Raw genomic sequence first — 17420 nt, 5'->3', positions numbered from 1 at the left:
AAAATCGATATTATTTCTTTGAGGATGACAAATTTTGCATTCACTTAATGAACTAATGATTTGTTTTACTCACTCTTGTTAGTATTAATTCTGTTACAGCGTTCTTATTTGACCTGAGCTTCATCAAGAAGACAGAGCTATCCCATATAAACTGCAGCTACAAATTCTCAAGCAGCTAGGCCAGTCCAGTGGCTCACTTGTGCTAACAGGAATGAAGCCTTAATCCTTTCTTCCTCACATTTCCTCACTTCCCTCAGAGCCAAGTGTCTCATTCCTTCCTTTGTGCTATTTCAGGCACTCATCAGACCTTTCCATGAGCCACTTTAACCCACCTAATGCAGCAGAAAGCTTTTTCTTCTTTTTTTTCTCTTTATTTTTTTTTCTGTTTTCTGCTTTATTAACGAATTAAATCTGCTTTAAAAGAAGTCTTGGTGTGAGAGCCAGCACACAAGTTAAGCAGAGAGCACAGGGTTGGGGTTTGTCATCTACTGCATTTACCAATTGGGAGCTTTATATCTTGTGAAACTTTATGCTAGTGTACTAGTGAGAAGAGGCTATGGCCTTGGACTGCCAGTTGTTAGCAGTCGTGGATGGATAAGGCATCTTGTGTAAACTTAGCAGAGTGTTTCCTTTTCCGCACATTCTCATGGTTGGCAGTCATGTGGTCTGTGGTTTATTTAATCATGATCATGTTGATTTTCTAAGAGAACATATGATTGAGGTTACATGTAGTTGTTATTCTGATTTATATTGTGCATGAAGTATGTGGGTTTGTTGTTCATGGCTGAACCTTTCTGCCTTAAATATAAATTATCATCTCATGAAGATGGAATCTAGGCAGTCGTCATATCAACATAAAATAATGTTTTCTGACTTGAGATTAGGTTTGGAGAAGTGATTGTATAACTAACATTGAGAGTCAAAGTCTACTATTTATCACAGGTAGAGTTCTTAAGTATGTAAATAATATGGGTTGGGTTTCTGGTTTAGATTTGGGGGGCGAGGAACCCAACATCCTTTGCAAAATATATATTTAATTATAAACTCAAGAATAGTTCATTCCTGCTTTTGGCTTGTATGTGTACTGGAATCTGCTCATCTTTCCCTTCTTTGCCTGATCCCACACCTTCTTGAATTCAAGGACCATGGGATTTGAACCTACTGGTTATATGGATGCCTTCTGGCTCTTTTTCCTAGCTAGAGGAACTAGTAGGAGTTATGAGAAATGCAAATTTATTATATCAAGTCAGAATATTCCCCCCTCAAGTCCTTAATTGTACTGTGGTCAGCTGTCCCTTGTTTTGTAGCAGTGCCAGTTGACTAATTTGCATTGTTTTGCATGTACTAGAGCTATCACTTTGGAGATGAATGTGCCAGGAATGCCTCTTTTTTTGCTTTTGCTTGTAATTTTGGATGCTTAGAGCTGTGTGGTTCCTTTTACTTAAAGCTGCTAAAGCAGCTTATTGTGTCTGTGGGGTTTTTTTAAGGTGAAATGGCAGCCTTGTAGTGGTGGTGACAAATCTTTTCTGCATGATTTATTACAGAAAAAAAAAATAACTGTGAAATGCCATTTAGTTTAAAGGGTCTATAGGAGATCTAATTACTGTTTTTCCACTTTGTTTTGCTTTCTTCTGGTAGGTGCACAGCTGGGAACTGTTGTCTCCCTACCACTATCTGGTTTAATTTGCTACTATATGAACTGGGTTTATGTGTTTTACATATTTGGTAAGTGTTGGTTTGTTTGTTTTAATTATTGGAAGTACAATCCATATTCTTTTTTTAAAGCATTGCATATCATAAAATTTATTTTAAGATTTTAAATCATGTTTGACATGTAGGGTTGTTATTTTATTCCTCCTGGGAAACTAGAGATATTTAAAGCTAAGTAGATTCCTGTGTGTGGTTATGTAAGCCTTGCTTCTGATGAGCAAAGCTGTCTCCGAGTTGGACAAAAGCTGGTACGAGTCAAATGCTGTTAACTCTCCCACCACTTGGAAACAACAGGCTGAAATTTCTTATTTGAAGTGTGAAATTGAGTTAATAACTTTAATCCAAGGAACAAACTTCTACTCTGAATGAAAGAACATGTGAAAAGTTATGCTGCTTTAAATGGAAACTGTGTGGAAAATCTCGCTAGAGTCACAGGAACCTTGAAGGAATGCTCAAAATACAAGCCATAGCATATTTACTTTGAGTTCTAGAAGAAGCTCAAACACAGAAAATATTTTCTAACAGCATGTTATAGAACTAGCTGATGCATTTTATAGGTCTGTTTACATGTCTGAGCCACTTTGTATTCTGCATGGGGAAGGGAGAATTGGAAGAAAAGACAAAGATTACACTTTCTTCAACAAAACCACCTCCCATTTTTATATAAATAAAAAGGGTTCAAAACACAGAATTGGACAAAATGAAATAAGTTACAGTGTTATATAAAGTACAGTTGGTTTGGACTGACTATTGAAAAGCTACCTTTTTCAAATCACAGTTCTGGGGTTTGTCATAAAAAAAATAAGAGAAGGATTGGTACATCAGTTAAGCTGTATGTAGTGATATTCTTTGTATGTACACAAAATGTTTTTGTGATTAAACTTAATGTGAATTATTATTTCCTCTGGGTGAGCCATATCCTTTGTGTCTGTTCCATGTAACTGATAAAAATAGAATATGCTTGTGTACGCAGCTTTCTTGCTGTATGAGGCACTTCAAGAGGATGTAAAAAAACACACACATGCAAAAGAAACAAAAAAAACCACCACCAACCACACACTTTCCTGCTTAGTCCTCTTTATTCTTTATTACCTCTAAATGTGCATTGATAAGCCACTTTGAGGAACTACTGTTTGTCAATAAATCGAAAAATAATGTTCATTAAAATTAGATTAGAGTATTTGGAAAAGCTTCTAACTAAATAATCTAAGAGTGTTATTCACTAGATATAATTGCTTATGTTTTTATTTCTGTCTCTTTACCCATCTTTTCCCAACAATAGGTGCACTTGGTGTATTATGGTTCTTCTTCTGGATGTGGTTGGTTAGTGATACACCAGAAACTCACAGGAGCATTTCACATGCTGAAAAAGAATATATACTCTCTTCTCTAAAAGATCAGGTACAGCACTTTGGTATAGTCCTGCTTACTTAAGTAAGAACATAAACCACAAATATTGTCATAGTGTCATGCTCTCTTGATGTCTAGATAAACATCCTTAATCTGAGATAGAGGCAGAATTTGTCAAACAAAAAATTAAAAATACAGTGCAGTTGTATAAGTGAGAAACAATCAATAATCAAACACAGCATTTATAATAATGCTTTTTGTCACAGATGATGTCGTGGTGCTTTTGAAATAAAAAGCTCAAGTCTTTTCTCTTTAAACTAGATCCAGACATGTATAATGTCTTTAAACTTTGTAATACAACATTTTACAACTTTTTTTCAATGTGTCTTCTAAAGTAACAAAGAAATTATGGTTTGCAGAGAAAAAAAATTGAAAATACTAATGAGCCAGTTCCTAAAGTGTGCATAAGAGATTATTTCTGTGACTGGGAATATGTATTTACAGGCTGTGAAGCTGGCAAGAGGCGCAAGTTAATATCTAGGGTTGAGCAGGAAAGATTCAGCTAAATAAACCTTGAGGGGTGACTTTAAATATTTGATAATTTATAGTAAAAGCAGGAGGCAACAAATCTCAATAAGGGAAAGCATTCTTTTTGAAAGTCTGATTACAAAACATACTAGTAATTGGTTTACTTTGCAATAGTAAACAAGAGAGTAGTAACATACATTAGTATACCTTCAGTGAGAACTGAACACAGTAATTCAGTCATTGCTGGCAGCTTGCATCTCTTGACTGAGGCTCATTTTGTGCCTTTCAGAATGAATGATCAGCGTAGATTTGGGTAGGATCAAAACACTGTATTTAGTAAATGTTCGTGTCAATGTCCTGGTCACTCCTTCTCTTCCCTTTTTCTCTGCCTCCTGCCTGCCTAGCTTTCTACACAGAAATCTGTTCCCTGGAGACCTATGCTGGAGTCCCTTCCACTCTGGGCTATTGTTGTGGCACACTTCTCTTATAACTGGACTTTCTACACACTTCTCACACTCTTGCCCACATACATGAAGGAGATCCTGCGGTTTGATGCACAGGAGGTGAGATAAATAAAACTATAGTCACTTTCTTCTGAATTCAAGAAATAACAGAGACCTTCCCTGCTATTTAGAACAGAAGAACCTGTTTAAGAACCTTGGAATGTAAATGTATGGCTGGGAAATGGTAAAATAAATCCTCACAATTAAGATGATGCATAAAAATGTTGCCTGCCTTGTAATTTCCACTTTTTTTCAGGACTCACTTGACATTTAGTTTAATGCTAGCTTTCGAGCTCATTTTTCTGGTTGAAGATTCATGCTGGTTTTAACTGCTCTGATTTAAAACAATAACTATAAAAATATGGTTTGTATGGTTGCTTCAGATTTTATAGCTTGTTTCATGGCTTCCGAAAGACTATCTACTATTTTGCTCACTCATAAAGGAGGACACTTCCAGTTAAAAAAAAAAAACAAAACCCAAAAAACCACACACCAAAAAAACCCCCAAACAAACAAAAAAACCCCCAACAAAACAAAACAAAAAATCTGAACAAGTGGCATCTTTGCAAGTATTTTAAGGAGGGGGTGGAGGAAAAGGAGACGAAGCTTCAGTCTCATTGGATCCCTTTTACAAGTTGTCACTTTCCTTTCCTTGAGCTGCAAAGGTAAAATATCTTTTTTTAGTGATGTTAATAGGATGAAACAAAATCAGAGACTGAAGGTCCAGAAAGAGTGCTTTTCAGGGACATTTTTAAAAATGAAATTATTAGGGAAACATTATAGTGCAGGGGGTTGGAATATGCTTATTTATAGCAATTACTTGACTGTACTGGTCTTTCTTTAATGAGAAGGTTTCAGTGACAGCATAGTTTACCTGGAGAAGCTGGTACAGCTTGAGTAAAAAGGCACTCAGAAATTTCAAGAAGTTTAGCATAGTATTTTCCTGTTTTAACATGTGAGACTGGTTTAGAGCAAACTGAAGATGCACACCATGCAGGAAAGAGGTGATGCCAGCAATCTTTTGAGGAAAGATGGGGAATGTCAGTGTTAGAAGAGGAGATTGCAGTAGGGCGAGATGCAAAATGGCTGGAAAAAACAAGCTGGATTTGCTGGTTGGGTTCCTTATTATGTCTCTTGAGGGAATACCTACATGTTTGTGAAAGTCATATGCTACCACAGCCCTTGATTGCATCTGTTTTGTAAAACACTGTTGCATTAAATGCTAACAGGTTCTGCTATGAAGTGGTTTCCTATGTCTCTGAGTTATGTTTCTTCTTGTGGCGTGACTTAGAGTACTGACTGTTGTGAACATTAAAAAAAAAAAACCAACCAGCTTGCATAATAATGTTGGACTAACTTTGTTGCCACACATTTAGGTGGAAATTGCATTGCTGCTTAAAATATTATACAGCTGCTACTGTATAGTCCACCATTTTCCATGCTATAAAAAGGGATTGGTTAAAAATAATGCTGTGTCTTTGAACAGTGCTCCAAAATAAGTTGATTTTTTTTTTTTTTTTTTTTAATTACTGAGACTATCTTCTATTTTTTGAAATTTTACTTATCGCTTTTGAAAGCTAAGCACTGAAACCCAACAGGCAGTATGTTTGAGTGATTTCAGGTAGGGATGTTTCTTGTCTCATTTCCAATTAAATTTTGTGGGGAAGCTTTCACTTCTTTGACAAATATACATTGTATAATGCTGTATAAACATTAGAGTATTTCTATCCAATAGGTATCCAAATACCTCTTTTTAATCACAGATTAGGTCAAATTATAGCTCTGTCCTCAGTAATTATCCATAATTGTACAGAAAGGCTGTAAATTTTTACAGCTTACTAGTACCTTTTGTTTCCCCTCATCAGAAAAACATGCAGAATTAGGCAGAAGTCTCTAGACAGCTCTCGTTTAAAGTAATGGAAGTTAACAGGTGATTTCAGTGTAAGTAATGTCAGGTCCTGAATAATAGCTTTGCTCTGGGGTCATAGGATGTCCAGCCTGGATCCGATGAAAGTCCTAGCTCTGTGTCTTGTCTCTGATTACAGCCAGCATTGATGTTTCAGCAGATGGATATGGGATAACGTAATGCTGAAGAGTTATAGTAGTACAAAACTCTGAGATTCCATATAGCTTTCAAAATTCTGAATAACATTTACAGCTTCCACTTTACTTTAGTAACTCACTCGATAACCTGTTCTACTTGAAACCAGTGTTTCTGTAAACTTGCATGGTCAGGTTAATGTTCACAAGATATATTAATGTGTAGTTTTCTTTTGCTGGAACCCAGCTGCTGATTTAAACCTTTGAGTTTTTGTCTAGCTGTATTGGTAGTTATGGATTAAGTCATGCAACGGAGAGTTTACACATTGGTATCTTTAAAATGCTTTGCTTTTTCTATCCTTAGGTTTCTCTCTTATGGCAATACCAATAATAGTTATGTGGATGGATGGTTTTGACACCTCTGGTTCAGTCTCTGTTAACACTCCAGCACAAGTGATTTTTCAGCATATTGAATTGTCATTTCAGTGTGTTAACTGTCTTTTTTTTTAATCTCCTTAACAGAATGGGTTTTTATCTGCTCTACCTTATTTCGGCTGCTGGTTATGTATAATTCTGTCTGGGCAAATTGCTGATTATTTACGGGAAAAACAGAACTTTTCCACTGTTTGTGTTCGCAAATGTTTTACCCTAATAGGTAGGTGCTAGTATAATCTCTGTCTGGAATATATCACAATATCAATTTGGGAAAAATGAAGGGTTTGTGAGAGTAGTGTGACGTTCTGCTGTGAGATTATGCGGGATTGCGCATGGCTTGAGAGGAGCATCTTTATGTGTATATTAATTTGTCAAGAGTAAATCCTATCTTTTTTTTCTTTTAAAGTAGGCCTATTGGATAATAGAATTATAAGAGACTGCTAAAACCTTTGTTTAGGTCAAGATACATCATTTTCACAAGCAAACTGATTAAATAAATGTTCAGATAGAATTGCTATTAAAGTGGTGATAATCACTTTACAGAATGATGCCTTGTGAATGGCTTTCCTAAACTGAGGTAGGATATTGTTCTACGTGAGCCTATTCTCAGCCCTGTGTTGTTCAGTGTTTTGTTTATTTAAGACTGAAGTAACTAAATAGTAATATAATTGCAAAACTTGCTACCAGGGTAGGAAGACCAACAACTAATTTGGAGGAGGGATGATCTGAAATCACCAAGAGATCAACAAGATCAGGATTTTAATTAATACAGCTAAAGGGCTGTATTTACAAAGAAGTTGACTGCTCATTGAAAGAGGGATCAGGGGAAAGAAGGAAAGAACAAAAAAAAGACTAGGCACAGGATCCACACAAGTTGCAGCCTGCTTGATGTATGCCCATCTTTGATGCCTTCTCAATTCTGCTGATTCAATTACTTTCTTTAAAGCAGCTCTTATAATAAACTCTCAAGTATTTTTTATTTTTTAAGCTTACACCATTTTGGTGATCCAGTTTACTGCAGGGCTTCATGCCCAAGTATGTACAACTGAAAGGGAAACATGCTGTTAGGAAAAGCAGGACTCTTAGGTTGGCTTCATCAACAAAAGCATGTACTTGGAGCTTTTTTCAGAGATCATGATGAGGTCCTGTAAATCACCAGCTCTGGTAGTGGGAAATGGGTACAAAAGTTAACTGCAGACAGAAAGCAGTGTGCAGTAGCTCACCATGTCTGCTAAGCTGTTTCCGATACCTGATGTAGTATCTCTAAAGCTACCCTGGGTTCTCTAAATTGTACAGCAGGCTCCAGTATAGATATACCAGGCGTTCAAATCTTGTAAATGTGAAATAGAGCCCATTCTAGAAGCAGTCTGCAGGAGAAATATGTATACACATATATTTGCATGAACCCTTCCAGCTCTACTTTATTAAGTTCTGCTGAAGTCAGTGTTTGCTTCTGAACCTTGGAGAGTTAAATGGGGGTAATTTCTTTGCAGTGCACTTGTTCACCTACCAGTGTCAGTGTGGCTTCTACTGTTTTTACGACAGTAAATAAAATTAATTTGTGAAGTCACTTCCAGTATCTGTTGATTTTTTATTAATTTTTTATCTAGCTGAAGTTTGTAGCTAGAGTGGGATTTTTCTGGTCTGGCTGCCGTTTCCTGAGGCAAGAGCACATGTACTCTTCCTCACAAGGCCACTGTAATGCATGTGGTGTAGTACTGGATTGCGTACACTAGGTGGTGGTAAAAGGCATATAGAAAATGTATACACAGCTTAGAGCTTCTTACTATCTCTCCTGTTAAAAGTCCATTGATTCTAAGATTTCTGTCTTAAAGGAATGATTGGACCTGCAGTGTTCTTAGTAGCAGCTGGATTCATAGGCTGCAACTATGCTCTGGCTGTTGCATTTGTGACCGTATCAACAACACTAGGAGGATTTTGTACATCTGGCTACAGTATCAACCATCTGGACATAGCGCCTTCGTAAGTATTGCTGAAGCTATTCGTAGTGCACGTCATACACTGATGACCACTGGTTTTTTTGTATTGCTGGGGTCCCTGGGGGATGTAGCTTTGGACCATATGCTGTACACACTTGAAATGTAAACACTGACAGTGACTCAGGTTTGCAATTTTAAGCACTGTATTTGCAAAAAGTGCAAGTCCGGCAGAGGATATGATATAAACAATGGTTTATAATAAATCCATTTTTGATCCTGCAATAATAAATAATACAATTCCTGTAATTATATTTACTCATTTTTTGTCCTATTCGGTTAATGACAGTGTTTTTGTAACAGTGCAATACAATCAAGTATTTCACCCTTTTAAACTTTTCCATCAGAACTATCAACCTTTAGCATGAACATAATCATATTTAAGTGCTGTGATACAGGCAAATTATTTGTATTTGAAAAATATATTCTAGACACTAGTGTCAAAATCTCATTATGAGTAGGCGACATGTTAACAGTAGATGATGATCCTGTACGTACAGGATTAAATTACCAGATTTTAAGAATGGAAAGTTAGACTTCAGGCTGGAATTTCTCCAGTATGTTACAAATTCAGAACCTGACAGATCCATCAATTTCCTGAAGAGCATGGATGAATGTGTATTATTTTGAAAGTCCACAAAAGCATTCTTTGCACTAGTAAAAGTCAAATACTTTGCTCTTTTGCTCATTTACCTATTTGCAGTAGCACTTAGATATGAGCAGGGTCAAGAGACCAGAAAAGAAGGTGTTTCTGTACTAATGTGTAAGGTGAAAAGTGTTTAAGTGTGAGTGGAGAGGAAGAAATATTTTGCGGAGATATTACCTAGGAAAAAATCCTTCAGATCTGGATGACTTATGTGGGAGACCTCAGGTCCAAATTGAAGATGGTATCCAGGCTTCAACAGTTGGAAGGACAGTGGTCATGTCAACAATGATGGACAAGTTTTGACTTAAAAGATAGGTATGAAATAGTGGGAACCCAATTAATCTTGGCATGTGAGATTAGCAAGCAAGAGGTAAGATGTTGGTGGCCAGCTATAAACAGCTTGTACTATGAATTGAATATGAGATAAAGAATAGCTTCTGTGACGAACTTTGTTTTAAATCAAGTAGAATTATGAATGGAGAAGATGTCTTTAAAGCAGGGCACCTGGGGTATTATGGGGCTGTTGTACAACTTCTGTGTCATGCTTAGCTTTGCAGAACTACAGCAGTTAGTTTCCTAAAAATGTAAATATTGACTAAGAGTTGGAGTTATTTATTTTATGTCTCTGTGTCTAAAAATACAAAACATGAGCATTAACATGGGAAAGCATTATTACAGTAAGTTACTTAATGGCAAAATTTGAATGTCTGTGCAGTTCTGGTTTGCCTTCTTTTCTCTGTCCATTCCAAAATAGTCTTTGTGCCATTGTTGTAATATTCCCCTGCATGGGACCTTTCCTTTGCTCGGTGCACAGGATGGATCATGCTCTAGAAATGACTGAGCATTGTACAGGGAGGGAGACTGGCATTCATTCCTAAGCCCTCTGCCTCATAGTTGTATAGCACGTAACGGCTGAGGACACACAGTTGGACACATAGTTGGACAGCACATAATGGCTGAGGCAGGGCATTAAAGGAGAAAAGGGTCACATTTAAGGTAGCTGAACACTGTTCTGGGATATTCAGTCCTTTCAGTGCTCTGTCACAGTTTTCATGTGGTAAGTCAGTTGGATCAGACTCTAGTGCAATCATGCGTGAGGACCGTGTTCGTACCCTCTGGCTTTAGGAATCTGGACTTGAAAGTTAGGAAGATGGATGGGCACTTCTTAAGGATGGTTCAGACTACCATAATATGTAAAGGGGGTCTGCAGCAGCTCAAGTCTGAACTTAAGCATCTCAGCTGACAAGGTAGTGTTGGATCCAGTGGCATTAATCAAGGCCTAGCTGATTTATTGCTTGTCTACTTATGCCTTTTCAAACTATTAAGATCTGGTTTGCAAAAATTGTATTACTCAGTGTTCTCACAGAGTCAGTGGAGTTATGCTTTAAATGTAAGAATAGTGCTGTTAAATACTCTTAAAATTAGATCCTGAGGATCTCAAATCAAAGCATCCAGTAGGCACATACATTCTATGTTTTCATTTCCTGTCTGTAGGATGGGTTTGATACTGTCAGTCCCATCTCTCAAGAGTGTTGTGAAAATAAACTAATATTTTGAAGAGTTCTACTGGAAAGCATTTGGGATGATTAAAATTCTGCTTGCAACAGCTGAATAGTAGCATTCTACTGGACAGCTCAATAGTATACAGAAAGCAAGGCTTCAGTTCATGCATTGAGCAAGTGAAGTGAAACAAAATATTAAATGATGTTCATTAAGTGAGTACAGTTCATCCTGTCCTCGGAGTGCAACAGAGCTGTCACAAGAAAAAGGAAATCATGCAATGGTGATGTGAGGCACATGGACAAGGAACTTCCATGTACAGTTGGCAGCTGCGTTTTCCAGAACTAGGATGTTGTGTGTGTTTTCTAATTTGAGAGACACTTCACTTGGCATTTCTAATGTATTTATTTCCAGGGTAAATTTGTATATGACAATATACAGAGTGTTTTAGGTCTTGGAAAAAAAAAATGCACAAGAAAATAATAATGTATCATGATGCTGATACATGTCAGTGGGCATAACTCAATTCACCACATGAACTGCTGCTGACCACTCTGACCAAATCCCACTCTATTCTTCCTACCCTCGGCAAAGTCCTGCTTTTATTCCCTTGCATTTAAACCAGACAAGTTCCTCCAGCCCTTCTTCTCACTCAGATAGGCAGAAGGGACCATACTGATTATGAGTGCAGGAGGGGTGGGTGTCTTGCTGATATAGTTCAAGAATTTTGGCCAGGCGTTGCCCCTAGAGGCGAATGGCTGCATATGTGGTGAAACTTTCCTGGATGGGAACACAGTCAGTGTGGATGCTGTTTTACTGAAATCAGTGATTCTCTGGTCAGCACATGCATGCTTTAACTCAGGGGCAATATGTCCAAATGGAGAAAGAGAAGGAAAAAGGCATGTCCTTGTAAAAAAGGTGGTAGGAAAAAAGATCTTCAAATACAAAATACCAAACCATCTAAGATGAGAGGAAAAAGAAGCCTTTGTTTCTTTCCTACTTTGTTGGATGAAATGGACAAGGTAGACAGTCACACTTCCAAGGAAATACTTGACATAATTGTAGAAATCTGAAAACAGGGTCTGCATAAAACTGTGAAGGAAACCTCTGCTAAGAGTTTAACCAGAGCTTGTTTTATTTTTTTTAAATTTACTGAAAGATATTAGAGTACATAGAAGTGATTCAAACCAGTTTCAAAATGCACTTAAATGCCTATTTTAAATATTATAGTTAAAAGTGTGCTGACTAGAATAGCAAAGGGTCCCTTGTTGCTACTAAAACTTGCATTATACCAAAGAAATAATGATTATATTCACAGGAAAAGGTGAATGAAAATACTGATAATGAAGAAAAAACAGTATTTGCTATGTGGTTTGGTTTCTAACATGTATTTATCATGCCATCAGTATGTTGAATTGGGGGGGTCGGGGCAAGAGTGGTACAAGATTTTTCTTGTGGGATGTCGTGGTTTGATTGCAGGGTGACAATAAAACTGTGGCAGATGTATTGTTAACCTCTTCTACCTGCTCTTTCTCCTTCAGCCCCTCCCTCTCCCCCCTTCCCCCTAAGGACAGGCGATTGGGAGGCAAAGAAGGACAGAGAGAAGAGAGTTGGAAAAAATTTAAAATGTTTTACTAATGCTACTAACAAGAAATAGAGAAAATAATACAAAATATACAAAACCAATCTTGAAAGTCCCAGCAACTGCTCCGGCAGATGTAGGGCCGGCACCCAAAGTCCTGGACTGGACTCTGCAGCCAACCGGAGCTGGATTCAGTCTGTCACTAGGCCTCAGTTCGCAGGGACAACTCGCAAGGTCCTCTCCCAATGTCGGCCATAAGGAAAAGGGATGAGATCCTCATGATCCCCCACTTCTATATGAAGTATCACGTGAATGGAAGGGAATATTTTAGTTGGTCAGTTTTTCAGTTCACCTCCTGCCTGCACATCTCGTGAGATGCATCATTATCAATGGCTTTGCATTCCATTGCTATGTCTACCAAAACATGTACCTAACTTTCAGGAAAACTGCAGTTAGTAAGAAGACTTTAGCTGACAGGGAAAAATTCACTAAAAGAGAAACTTGTTTTTAACAAAACCAGGACATTCCACCCCTTATGACATGCCATTCACGGCATACTTAGACCTTATCAATACAATCTGATTAATTACTACTACTATATATATATACACACACACATATGTACATATATACACAGGTGTAATTCATCATTCTCTTAGTCTGTGGTCCATCCTTTGAAAAGTTCATTAAGTTCATTTATCACAACAGTCTCCCAGGGCAGGAAAAAATGATACTTCTAGTGCATCTCATGACCACTCTTTGTGGGTTAAAGACATCAACTTCGAAGAAGCTGTCAGGCGCCACTCGTAGAGGCTAGCTCTGGTTTCATCACCACTGTCATGATCTGAAAGACACTTATTAAACATTGTTAGCATGGCAATTAACATAATGCAATTCAGTATTTAATATTTTCACCTAAAATCAAATCCCCTTGAGGTACACACTGAACTTCTCCATCCTTAGGCATCACCCACCAGGTGCTGCCAGGTCCTTGGGCAAAAACAATCCCACGAACGGGCTTGCCTTTGCCTGAGACAAGAGTAACCCAGACTGCCTTTCCTAACATATTTTTCATGTGTACTACAGGGACTTTATCTCCTTCTACAGTACGTAGAAGTTCTGATTGGGCAGGCCCAGGTCGATTGGTTGATCCCCTGGTGTTGACCAACCAAGTGGCGTTTGCTAAATGCGAATCCCAATTTTTAAAGGTTCCACCACCCAGTGCCTTTAGTGTAGTTTTTAACGAACCATTGTACCTTTCGATTTTTCCCTGAAGCTGGTGCATGATATGGAATCTGATATACCCACTCAATACCATGTTCTTTGGCCCAGTTGTCTATAAGACTGTTTTTGAAATGAGTACCATTGTCTGATTCAATTTTTTCTGGCATGCTGTGTCGCCAAAGGACTTGTTTTTCAAGGCCCAAGATTGTATTTCGGGCTGTAGCATGGGGTACAGCATATGTTTCCAACCATCCAGTGGTTGCTTCTACCATTGTAAGTACATAGCGCTTACCTTGATGTGTTTGTGGAATTGTAATATAATCAATCTGCCAAGCCTCTCCATACTTATACTTTAACCATCGCTCCCCATACCATACAGGCTTTAACCTTTTAGCTTGTTTGATTTCGGCGCAAGTTTCACATTCATGAATAACCTGTGAAATAGTGTCCATAGTGAAGTCCACCCCTTGATCGCGAGCCCATTTATATGTTGCATCTCTACCTTGATGCCCTGAAGCATCATGAGCCCATTGAGCTAGGAAAAGTTCACCTTTATGTTGCCAGTCCAAGTCCACTTCATCTACTTTAATCTTAGCAGCTTGATCTGATTGCTGGTTGTTTTGATGTTCCTCGGTGGCTCAACTTTTAGGCACATGAGCATCTACATGACTAACTTTCACAGGCAGTCTCTCTAGCCGAGCAACAATGTCTTGCCACAGTGTGGCAGCCCAAATCGGTTTACCTCTGCGTTGCCAATTGCTTTTCTTCCATTACTGTAGCCACCCCCACAGGGCATTTGCTATCATCCATGAGTCAGTGTAGAGATAAAGTATTGGCCACTCTTCTCATTCAGCAATGTCCAAGGCCAGCTGGATGGCTTTTACTTCTGCAAATTGACTAGATTCACCTTGCCTTTCAGTGGCTTCTGTAACTCGTCGTGTGGGACTCCACACAGCAGCTTTCCACCTTCGATGTTTTCCTACAAGACGGCAGGATCCATCTGTGAATAGTGCATACTGCTTTTCAGTCTCTGAAAGGGTATTATATGGTGTTGCTTCTTCAGCACGTGTTGCTTCCTCCTCGTCTGGAGACATCCCAAAGTCTTTACTTTCTGGCCAGTCTGTAATCACTTCTAAGACCCCTGGGCGATTGGGACTTCCAATTCGAGCTCGTTGCGTGATCAATGCAATCCACTTACTCCACGTAACTTCGGTTGCATGATGTGTAGAGGGAACCTTCCCTTTGAACATCTATTCTTGTCTAGCTTTTTAAATACATCAGTATGTTGCCATGATTACAATTTTTAGCATTGCTGTTACCATGAGCCCTCTTAATATTCCCATGGCTGTTATACACTAAACACTTCACCTATCTGTTTTTTCACACTTGATTTTACTATGTCACTGCTCTGCAAGTTGATTTGTATTTGATTACCCCTACTACACCAACAGTTTACTATTAGTCTTCCTCTACAGACGTGTCACTTTGTGCTTGCTCATTTCATGTGGGAGTCTCCGCTGTGCTGTGGGAGTGGCATAGCAGTTATCCGCATCAAACAGCAAGTGCTATCAAGAATGCAACCTATGGCAGAAACACTGGGCATAACCAGAGGCATTCAGCCAGCAACTGATTGCCAAAGATCTCTGGCAAACAGGGAAACTATTAAACTATGTTTAGTTTTGAAAATGTGTGTTAGCAGTATTGAAGTGCTTGAACATGTTGAAGACGAAATGCATTTGATTCTACTTAAAGGTTTTAAACGAAATTTCATTGTATGTGCTTGTCTTCCTAGGAGAAACTTTTACACTTTCACATTCAGCTTCGTAAAGGCCTATTAAACACCTTAAACACCTTCCTAGATAAGAAGGCTACATGCTATATTTATAAGGAATAAGGATAGTTTTAATTCAAGCATTGGAGCTCAGCCTAAAATACATCACCATGCTTTAAACTGATATGTAGTGTTAACTTCCAAGAAAAAAAAAAAATCCACTGGTAGTCTACATAATTTATTCTCTTTCTCAGGAAAAAACATGTTTCTCTAATATAGTTGGAATGGATACACATCACAACCTTTTGTACCAATGCTGTATCGTGAATTCTCCTATTTTAGTAAATAAAATGTCAAATCTATGCATCTCTCTTTAGAGATGAAATAATATTTCTATTGTTAAAATCAGTGAGGACATTATTTCACTGTGCTAAACAGCCTAAAATGATCACTGGGACGTGACTCCGTTCTCCTGTGTTAAACCGCAACTATTAGTATTTTGTGTGATTCTTCAACCAGCAAATCCACCTTGAAATTCTGAACCACAGGGATCTGTGCTCTGGTATTTGGAAGGTCGAGTTCTGCTGCAGAATGTCTAGCTCTTATTTCTCTTCAGTCACAAGTCTGCACTTGTGGTACAGTTTAAAACACTGTCTTTCAGTATTGCAACAGTCCTATGAGAGAGATCTTTAATTGCCTAGAGATGAGGTGCTGACACTCAAATATTAAGCAAGTTACCAGCTTTTCCCAGCAAGTTTTATGGCCACTGGTGCATATGCATGGACGTGTGTGTGATAGAGCAACAATACGTTCATGGAAGAGGAAGCCTCAGAAAGGAGCTGCAGGAATGGCAACCAGCAAAACTGGTTGAGTCAGACCCATTTCCCATTGGCCTTGACCTGCAGAAAGCTGAAGGGAAGGATTGCCACAGCGCTCTGAACTCCAGTCTTTGGAACATACGCTCCATAGTGTGAGGATATACATCCACAGTGGTGATATTGCCTTCTTGGCAGACATAGTTTAGCAATGATACCTGAACCGACTCTTACTGTTGCCAAACAGCACTCTGGTGTACTCCTTGTTGTCTTTCCACTTCAAGGCATGAAAGGTTTACTTTCTAACTTCTCTGATGGATCCATTCCAGGCAGTTTGTTTGTGGCTTAGCAAAGAGGATGCGCATTTGGACTATGGATCCTGAGTAAAGTCATGAGTAATTTAAGTTAAATTCCATAACTAGCCTCTGGAAAACAGAGACATATGCACCAGGTTGTCAGTGAGTTGTTACTAGAAGCCATTCCCACTGGAATATTTGTGGTTTAATTTGTCTGTGTGATCAAGATGAGACCTATATGATCAGGCTAGGTAAAATTATTTCCATGACTGATAAGCAGGGTAAGTTAAAAAGCAGCATTAACAATTTATCTTGCAGGTATGCTGGAATTCTCCTTGGGATCACAAATTCTTTTGCTACTATCCCAGGAATGGTGGGGCCAGTTATTGCCAAGAACCTCACTCATAATGTAAGTCTGCTTACTATTTTTTCAGTTGTTACATTTTTATTGCCATTGAATGGAAATTCTCTCTTTAAGTCTGTGGTTGTTAAGTGAAATCTGGGTTATATATGTAAGATGTACTGTTCCGTTGCTGTGAATGACTTCATTCCCAGCCTTTATTCTTCTGATTCCGATCAGGAAAATAAACGTAAAATCAAAGACCTGTGTAGGACTTCAAAATCACCTTATATTGTCCAGAGGCAAAATGAATGTGTTTTCATCACAGTAAAACTCTGCTAAAATGCCAAGTAGATGAGACAGTTGTGGTATTATTTTAGCAAATTAAGACAAGTTCTTACTTGTTTTCTTTTTTTAAATCAGTCTCTCACATGAGGTGTTGAGTTGAGGTCAGCATTTATCAGATGAGGGAGAAACTGGATTTAAATGTGTGGTTTTTATTATGCATCCCTTTGTATGTACATTACAGGATTAGGACATTCTAAGCTGTGTTAGTTTCACAAGACACCTAACTTGAACAGTGGTAGATTTGACTTCCAAGATGGTTTAGTCAAAGGGTGATTTGGATTAGAAAAAGGGAGTGAGGAGGGGTTTTTTTTGGGTTGTTTTTAATCAACTATATG

At 38.2% G+C, this 17420-nt stretch overlaps 1 protein-coding gene across 2 annotated transcripts in view; it reads left to right on the top strand.

Moving 5' to 3' along the window:
* The window catches only part of SLC17A5 (solute carrier family 17 member 5), a 37545-nt gene that overhangs the window by 7350 nt on the left and 12775 nt on the right, over positions 1-17420 (top strand). For both annotated transcript variants that reach the window (XM_065631280.1, XM_065631279.1), the window contains exons 5-10: positions 1639-1725; positions 2993-3111; positions 3993-4151; positions 6654-6786; positions 8402-8549; positions 16716-16806. In XM_065631280.1, the coding sequence (XP_065487352.1) occupies positions 1639-1725; positions 2993-3111; positions 3993-4151; positions 6654-6786; positions 8402-8549; positions 16716-16806 (737 nt within the window). The remainder of the gene's footprint in view (positions 1-1638; positions 1726-2992; positions 3112-3992; positions 4152-6653; positions 6787-8401; positions 8550-16715; positions 16807-17420) is intronic.

The sequence above is a fragment of the Caloenas nicobarica genome, chromosome 3, assembly GCF_036013445.1.
Source record: "Caloenas nicobarica isolate bCalNic1 chromosome 3, bCalNic1.hap1, whole genome shotgun sequence".
Taxonomy (NCBI): Eukaryota; Metazoa; Chordata; class Aves; order Columbiformes; family Columbidae; genus Caloenas; species Caloenas nicobarica.
The sequence above is the reverse complement of the archived record's forward strand: the minus strand, read 5'-3'. Positions and strand labels throughout refer to the sequence as shown.